This window comes from Pomacea canaliculata, linkage group LG7, assembly GCF_003073045.1.
Source record: "Pomacea canaliculata isolate SZHN2017 linkage group LG7, ASM307304v1, whole genome shotgun sequence".
Lineage (NCBI taxonomy): Eukaryota > Metazoa > Mollusca > Gastropoda > Architaenioglossa > Ampullariidae > Pomacea > Pomacea canaliculata.
The window spans coordinates 30,228,525-30,237,779 of NC_037596.1; the positions used below are offsets into that span (position 1 = coordinate 30,228,525).

At 37.3% G+C, this 9,255-nt stretch overlaps 1 protein-coding gene and 1 long non-coding RNA gene across 2 annotated transcripts; one reads left to right on the plus strand and one right to left on the minus strand.

Moving 5' to 3' along the window:
* Window positions 1-1,320: 1,320 nt before the first annotated feature.
* LOC112569312 (neurotrypsin-like) lies at window positions 1,321-9,255 on the plus strand. Its single transcript, XM_025247080.1, has 10 exons — window positions 1,321-2,709; window positions 3,946-4,093; window positions 4,590-4,762; window positions 5,264-5,417; window positions 5,852-6,024; window positions 6,344-6,631; window positions 6,776-7,089; window positions 7,471-7,782; window positions 8,232-8,556; window positions 9,147-9,255. Exons 1-7 carry the CDS (start codon window positions 2,655-2,657, stop codon window positions 7,054-7,056), a joined length of 1,272 nt encoding a protein of 423 aa, XP_025102865.1. The 5' UTR covers window positions 1,321-2,654; the 3' UTR covers window positions 7,057-7,089; window positions 7,471-7,782; window positions 8,232-8,556; window positions 9,147-9,255.
* On the minus strand, window positions 4,339-5,916 carry LOC112569419. Its single transcript, XR_003100422.1, has 2 exons — window positions 5,829-5,916; window positions 4,339-5,393 (listed from the first exon to the last, which is right to left on the minus strand). It is a non-coding gene; the product is annotated as an uncharacterized LOC112569419 (long non-coding RNA).

The following is a 9,255-nucleotide window of genomic DNA, read 5'->3' on the forward strand; positions in this document are numbered from 1 at the left end:
AACGCCTGTAATATAGTTGTTATGTTGTCATTAAGAGTATATCTATCTACATAAATACTGGTCTATGAATGCAGACTGTTGTCGTCTGAATTATACCATGATATATTTATTTATCTAACCTTGCACGATACAGATACATAGCATAAAAGTTCTTCTGAATTAAGAACACCTGAAGCATTTTAATTAAGCATTAATAATTATCAGAACAATTGTTTGAAGGAAAATGTATTCTGCAATGTTTAGGCTTGGTGCCAGGACGTTTGTATATAAAGACGTTTGGATCCCTGGTCATTTCCTATCTTGCCTTGGGAATGAGACTAGCATCGCTGAGTGTCAGTATGAGTTGTCTAGTTACGGAGTCTGCCCGGGTTACACCATCATTTGCACTGACTGTAAGAACTTTTTTTAGATAAAAGTAAAACTCATCAACGTGTGTACAATTTGTATGTTAGGTTTAACGAATGAAACTACATGTTTTGCATATGGAATACTGAAATAAAATACTGTAACTGTTTCCAGTCCTATATTATGCTAAATGTGTAAATCTTTTCCGCAAATGCAGCCAACTAAAGGGATGTAACTTTCTATTCAAAAAAGACCTCTACGTCTGTCTCTTTAACAGTACATATTTTACTTTATTTAGTCTATTTTAATTTGAAATTCTTTTCATAATCTAAATATTTTGAAAAATGCACTCGGTGATAGGTCTTACCTATATACTTTCCTTCCACCTTGTTTACACATGTTTCTTAACTTTATTGTTTTTTTTCTGTAACTTAATTCAGTAATTTTAAGGTTCAGTTTTGGTCACACCTTATATCATTTTAGGAACCTACCGAAAGGTAATAATTAATATCGTTTATGTTAAATAAAGAAAATATGAGAACTGATTAGAAAAACTAAAAGCTTTATTTTATTTATTTATTTATTTATTTATTTATTTTTGATGCCGTTAGGAAAATAAGGGGTATCGATGTAATATTTAGCTCTGCTGAAGAGGAGTTTGTTCATTATAAAATTTTCAGCTACGATATATATCTATAAAATCACATTTTTTGTTAAAGAATATGTGGTAAGGAGCAGTGATATATGAGGTAGCTAGCTACATCTTTCTGCGGAGGAAATCAATTTTTAGTTGAATCTCGCTGACAGTTTCAAGTATTTTTAACAGCTCCTGTCAACATCCAAACAACCAGTAGCAGATATCCTTTACTGGAGGAAACAAATGCTACTTTAAAGTGTGCGAGCGATGAGCGGTCTGGTGTAATAAAGTACACGTGGCCAGAAAATGCAGGCGGGTTCACTGATGGCAGTAGCCTGATCATCACTAGAGTGACCAGGGAACATCATGGAAGCCGAGTGAGGTGTGAGGCGATGTACAGTGATGATGAAGTTGTCTCCAGTGACTCACTGGAATTACAGGTTTACTGTGAGTATTGCGATCCAACAACAAGGAATGCTGTGAACAAGGCTGTCATCGACAGTATGTAGGAGATGTCATTAGTGTTAGACCTTTTTTTTTCTGAGTGTGTGTATGTGTTTCTACAAAAGAGTCAACATAATTTTTTTTTTTTGGCTAAAGGGAAAGTTCTAAGATACGTTTGATTTAATAAATGATATGTTTCACGATTCACGTTCTATCGGCTTGTTTACAGATCGTCCAGTTATCAGGATAACACGGAGTGACAATCAGGGTCAGCCACTGTCCACCTACTCTGAGGTCATCAAGGGTCACAATGTGACGTTTGTGTGTGACGCTGACAGCAACCCGCCTCCTGCTTCCATCACGTGGTCAGGGAAAGTGAGGAGCACTACTGGGGAGCTACACATCACAGCAGCACAGCAGAGGACACACGACGGTAACTACACCTGTACCGTGGTCACTGAGACAGTTGATGATGATAAACGTCTGCCACTGAGGGCATCTGACCAGCTTGCTTTTATCGTTAAATGTATTTTTTTTTCTCTTTTTCGCACACACACACCACACACACACCACACACACACCACACACACACACCACACACACACACACACACTATACATCGTGTACCTACGCTGAAACCGCGCAAACCACGGGTCTTTTTCCTAGTTTTGTGACTTGAAGCCTTATGGCCACGAACTTTTGGAGCTTTCCAGCGATCCTTGCCCCGAGTCAAGTCTGGGTTGTGAAGACTGACGTACATCTGAGGTAAGTCTAACAATATTTTGGCTTGGCAGCAGGATGAAAGATAGAGACGAGTAGATGATTAAAAGAGCTTTTAACGAGTTAAATTCACTATACAGTCATCTCATTTCAAAATAATAATTGCTTAACATTAATTGCTGGTACACATACTTAGTTTTGAGGCTAGCCACGGGCTATTCATTCGCTAACTTCAGCCGACAAATCGACATGTAGATGTTTCAATATATTATAGCTGAGAATAGTAGAATGAAAACTGGAAAAAAAACCTGGGACTGTGTCAGGCGGCGTTTTATAATGACCAAAAGCAGAATGTCAGGTGTGTTACCGTTTGAACTCTGGTCATTGCAGCATAAAAATTTCTTTCGACTAACCTTTGGTTTGACGGAGACCAGGACCACAACCACTGTGTTTGATGTCCTGCCAGCCAGTCTGACGTTCCTGTCAGTCTATCGCATCAGATATCATCATGTACAGGCTCATCGCATCTTGTCTCATATGTTATCTCTTGGTTCAACGATCGGGTAAGTAAAAGATACAATTTGCTACATGACGTACCTCTTCGTGTGTCTGCAATTTATCAATTAAATTTTGTATTATATGGAGATTTCTTTTACTAATCTGGGTTTTAAAATATGGATAGTAGCGTTACAAGAAAGTGTAATAAGTATCAGGCAGCTGAAACCAACCAAATCGTTTACAGACATTGCTGTTCTCTAAGCCTATTCAGTTTAAAATTTTTTTTTTATTACGAGGAATATTAAAGGAAAATATATATGACGCGTCATTTGATTTTGGGAAGGATGGAGACAAGGGGACGTTACTTCATTAATTTCAATCGTAAAAAATGTTTGCATAAAACTAAGTTAGATGTGTTTGCAATTTTATTAGGCCAAAAATAAAAAGATGGTCTCCATAATGGTAATAGTCTGTTGAAGTCAGCACAAGAACTATAACTATGCTGAAAATTGTTACCACTGGATTATATGTTGAAACGAGTTCTTGGGTAATAGAAGGTCAAAAAGTACACATAGTCAAATCAGTTTGTCAGTTTTGCTCCCTGACTCTTTGCCTACTTTCCTGATACATATTTTTTATACTGAAAGAAAAAGAAATAAGTACATTTAATCATAAACAAAGTATATATATAATACATGCACACACTCAAGGCAAATGCTGCACGAAATCGTTTTGTTGGAACTATAATCTTGCAAAACATTAAACCATTTCTTGTCACTCATCACAGATATTGTTCGCGCGACAATTGAATGTGCTGTTGTGATTTGCAATCCCTGCCTTTACCAAGTCAAGTGGATTTTCCGGATGAAAACTAAAACCTGGAAGTGGCGAGAGGAGTGTGTAGTGCTTATCTCTGTTTCCACACACACACACTCACACTTTCTCATACACTCATTTACTTAGACACATGATCAGTCCAAATACATCCAAATGATGTCCCGTGAAACGGCAACGGCCAGCTTATAACTTTACGATGAGCAAAAAGCCGATTACTGAACCAGAAAGTTCTTTTAATCTATAATAATGATGTTTATAATCATTTTCTAAGCTGAACAATTTTGTTCCAAGCTAAGGCTAAAGTCTCTAGTTCTGCTTAATTATCAACCAAAATCATTTTACTGTGAATAGACGTAAATTGACATGTGGATGAATGTTATAATTAAGAAATGACGAAAAAGATATATAATGCTTTTTTTCAAAAGATGATGTTTGCTTACAAAGTTAAATCTTTATTTTTCCAGCGAGCCAGCAGACCGTGCGGTTGGCTAACGGGACCTGGTGGGCGGGACGCCTTGAGATATTCCATCAAGGGCAATGGAGTAGAGTGTGTGATCGTATGTTTGGTAAACAGAACGCTCAGGTGGCCTGTAGGATGCTGGGATTTGACAGGTTTGTAATAGTTTGTTCAAACTCCTGTGTATTACCTTCCATAACGAAATTGTCAGTAATTTGGATTTTTCAAAGATAATTCATGTTGTCTTTATCTTGGAAAAAACTTATGAAACCTTAGATTAATTCGTTTATTAGAACATAGTGTAACCCAAGTTGGGAAAACAAGTAACATTTGAAGAACGATCTTAGCTGGTAACCTGCTTTCTGTTTGATTCTTTTGCTTGTTTGTTAATTTTCTTGGGTTTTTTTCTTAATTTGATTTTATTATTGTTAATAAACTTTTGCGAAGCATTGGAACTATTGAATGATAATTATTTAAGTACGAAAATGGAGCAGCTCGTAATTTGCACATTTTATTTTCTTATCATTGGCAACCTTAATCTTCTGACTTTTGCAGTTTTGATTTATTTGTTTCCTGTTAAGTCGTTTCCATGTGTGTTTTATATCTCCACCCGTGGCATCAATTTGCGCATTGTGGTGGAATATATTTCAGTCCTGAAGCACTAGTTGTCAGTTCTGCGATGTACGGGGAAGGTTCAGGCAAGATTGCACCATACAACTACACGTGTCGGGGTACTGAAGCCAGTCTGACAGGGTGTAAATACACGTGGCACAATGACGACTTCTGCAGCCAAAGTAAAGCTGTCGGTGTTGCCTGCGTTGTCTGTGAGGACTGTTTTAGTTGTATTTATAACACTTTATGCAGAATTTACAGTTTTCTTTCCTTGCAAGACAGTTGTGCACATTGCTGGACAATACGATCAGGCACAGCTTTATAACAACAAATTTAACTAAAAAAAAAAAACACTAAGTGATCAAGAGGTAAGTGAGAGATATCGAAGTCCAATTTGTGCTTCATAGTGTAAATAAGAGTCTACTTGACCAGTAACAATAACATAATCTAAGATAAGCTTCCAGTGTGTCTCACATTCATATTGTAGTCCTTATAGTAAAGCTCATTTAACATAATTTACCAATTGTAGTTTTAAACGCTTTATTTCTTCTCAGCATGGAAAATATAAATAATATGGAACGGTAACATAAGAATTATCTATAAAAAAAAATAGAAAGAGGCACATAAAAGGGTTATGAACTAACCACGTTTATTGTGATTCTAGTCAGTACAAGAAAACTGTAATTTTACATATGTTTTGTTTATTTTTACAGTATCTACTCAACTTCGTCTAGCGGGTACTCGGCGCACAAGACAGGATATGGGTCGTGTTGAAATATTATTTGGGGCTGCATGGACTACTCCTTGTGTCAGTAGCTTCAGCAGTAGCCTTGCTAAGGTCATCTGCAGACAGATGAATTATCCCTCGTAAGTTGGTTTCTAGCAGTGAGTAAATGAGCAAATAAGCAAATAAACAGCTAAGCGAGGCAAGTGTATGTGTGTGTTTGAAGACCTGAAAAGGAAGGAGAGATATAAATATTGTGAGTGTTAAAAAATCTGCATCATTATCATTTTCATAACTGGAACTGGCCGAACCAGTGCCCCTGCCAACTACTGTTTGCATGTCTTGGTCGTCCGTCATTGACATAGCTCCAGAAGACTGTCTTTAGTAAAGTGTCATGTCCAGTCTTCTCCGTTTGACAATAGCTTGGTACGACAAAGACCTCTGTCTTTACATTTCATGTGATGCAGATATTTCAAAATCAGAAGTAAGCTGTCTTGAACATGACATTATTTCTGTAATGTTTATATTCACAGAAATCTAGTTCTTTTAGTGACCTTCGTCCTCTCTGTTATCTTAGACAAGCAGCAACTGCTGTGGAGCCATCATCCTTTGGTCCGAGGACAGGACGTTTCCTTGTCGCTGGTATTGTGTGCACGGGCATGGAGTCCAATATACTGGGCTGTTTCCAGACATTTAATGGCTTCAGTGATACCTGCTCTTCATCTGAGCTTGGCGTAATCTGCAGTGATTGTAAATTTATTTTAAATACATTTGATATTGTGTATCGTACAACGCGAAAGAAAATAATATTGAAGTGAGAAATCATATTATTTTCTTTTTGTGGCAACGATGTCTTTCAATGATTCTATATATGTATGATTGTGCAACAGTATATCATACAACCCTTTTGCTTCTTATCTTGTTAATCAGTATCATGTTTCTAAGTATTGTTATGCATATTGCACACTTATTCTATCAAATTGTTAACCAGTAAAGCATGTCTTAATGCAAAGATAAACACTTACCACATGGGGAGCACAACACACTAGGTTTTGTGTCTTTAATTCAGCAAGCCCCTCGCTATTCATCGTTGTGGAGACAAGCTCTACCAGCCCTGCCTACCCACTGATGGAGGGAACCAATGTTACACTGAAATGCGTCTCCTCACAGCGAGGTCTGTCACATCTCAACTTCTCTTGGCCAGAGACTGCAGGTGGCCGTCCTTCTGGTGAATACCTCATCTTTGACAACCTGACCAGATCACACAATGGAGGCAGAGTGAGGTGTATGGCCAGCTATGGACAGCCTCCTAGAACTCAAATTGCTACGAGTGACACATTGGCAATGGATGTTTATTGTAAGATTGCAAAGACGCAAACTAATTGTTTTCTGGCGGTCACGACAATGCATGAAATATAATAAATGCAGTACATTGGAATACAATAAGATTGTAATTAATATGTCCTCCCTTTTGATTGCTTTCACATATCTGCGATTTCAGATCGGCCTGTGGTTAGAATCAAATGGGAAGGGAACACGTGTGAACCTCTGGAGTCCAGTCCAAGTCGCTGTGTTGTCAGTCAAGACCAGCAAGTCATTCTTTACTGTGAGGCTGACAGCAACCCTCCTCCTGCTTCTGTAAGATGGTCTGGACAGGTTGAGAGTGCAACTGGACAGCTGTACAGCTGTACATACCTTCTGCACAGAGGAGCTGGCACAATGGTCGATACATCTGTACTGTGTCGTCTAAACCAGTGTCCAGTGATGGCCGTCAGACACTAAGCTCAACACACAGCTTCAGTGTTATTGTTAAATGTAATTGTTATTTTTTAAAATATTATAAGTATAACAATGATTCGACTTTAAATTTGAAGATATTTAAACTGCTTATATGAATTAAAAATTTTAGTTAAAAAACATTCTTATCCCTGTGTAAGAAAAACTTAATTTACCTACCTTCTTTATATATAAATATACAATTACTTTGAATATAACATAAAGCTAAAAAACCCATTATCTCAGTATGTTTACCCTACACATAAATCTGTAGTATAACAGCACATTATTAAATGATTTCTTCTACTGGCAGACCGTAATTATTTTGTACCAAATACAGTATTCTCCTCAGAAAAAAAATGTATCAAACAATATATACTTTGATTTATATACGAGTTATTTGTATTTTTGTGAGTCTAGACCCATCTCGAGTACTGAATTTTCAAGTGAATGCTGGGATGAGAAGGGTTGTGACTGTTCCTGAACACTCCCCAGTGTACATGCGGTGTGAAGCTGAGGGGAGACCATCACCTCACATGACGATTGTCCGTGACACTGTGGACAAGCGAGAGGTCGCCAGCAGGCCTCGAGGTGCAGTTGAGTTTTCTGACCAAAGAAATGTGTTAACATATAACTTGACTGCCGCACCTTGCGAGGCTTCAGGTGACTACAGGTGTGAGGTGGACAACGGAGTTGGAAAAGATATTCAGAACATCAGGATTTATGTTATGTGTAAGTACTTCTTGAAGCATAAGCTACCTGCTAAAACAGTTCTTTTATGGCACTATTACGTGTAAACAATTATGGATCAATTTTTATGAAGAAAATATTGTTATGGTAGTACAGATCACGGGTGTATACTTTGCCCTTTTCTTAAACACACTAAAAGGATTGTAATTCATGTATGCTGCAAACTCTATAAGTTACTTAGATATGATTGTAAATACCAAGTTGTTCCATGGAGAATACACAAAGAGATTTCCTCCTGTAAGACGTGTATATTGAAATTATTTGTTTTATAATATGTCAGATTTCAAGCTTAATTTGTTGTTAAATGTCTCATTCGATTTTACTTGCGTTATAAGAGTATAAAGTGTGCGAGTTGGGTGAGAAGGTTTATACTTTGGGTTTTTTTTTTGTTTACACTGGAGATTATTTTAAATTATCGTCCTTTCGTATAGGTGCTCCCAGGAGAAGCAGCACCGAAGAACAATCTTCAATCCTTAATATTGCCGTCAGGTCTTTTCAGTGTTCAACTGACAGCATACCCAACACCGACAGTCAAAAACACTCTCTACCTTGGGCAGTACAATGACAACAGCACCGAAGGGACAACAGCGTGGAATAAGTTTTATGTCGCGTGTGAGGCGAACAGCTTTCTTCCCGCCTCAGTCATCTGCAACATCACGACCATCAACATGACAAACGCTGACGAAGGGTTCTATAAAGTAATTTTCAGCAATGAGCTTGGGGTGCTGCCTCTTATACTTCTAGTCCGGCGAGATGGTAAGCTTAACAAATAAAACATTTTGTAGATGGTATTGGTTGACAACTGTTGGCTTGATTGCTGCTAGCTGTTTATTTCTGACTAAGGGTTTGACTAAAACCTGGATAGCAGCTGCAGTATCAATATACATTCAATATATTGTCAAGTAACTACTGTCAAATACTATCTGTGGATGAAAGATCTTGCCAACCTTTGTCTCTTAACTAACATAGTAGCATGTTCGTTCCAAGTACATGTATTAATGTTAAAAAATGATATTTCTTATACAATATTTCACAGAAGAAAACTGACCAATTATTTGCTAAAGAAAACTGACTTTCGTTAATTAATCACACGATATTGAGTTGCAGAAGAGCTGCAAGGGCAGAGTCACCAAGATAAATTGTTTTTGCACAGATATCACGTTAAATAACTTTAGTAAACAATTATAGTATTATTATTATTATTTTTTATTTAGCAGAAGTTAGGATCAGGTGCAGAAATAACGTTTAAAATTATATAAAAAATTACAATCAGAAAGTATAGGTGCTACTTGTATCAAGATTTCAACTACAAATAAAGACATTTTTTTTTCATGTTTGTTTGTTAGAGGACCGTGGCGTCAACTTAAAAGACATCCTTGGTTCAGCCTTGGGAAACGCTTGTGTACTTATTGTGGCCATTATTCTGACAGTCTTCATAGCCAAGCATTGCAAAGG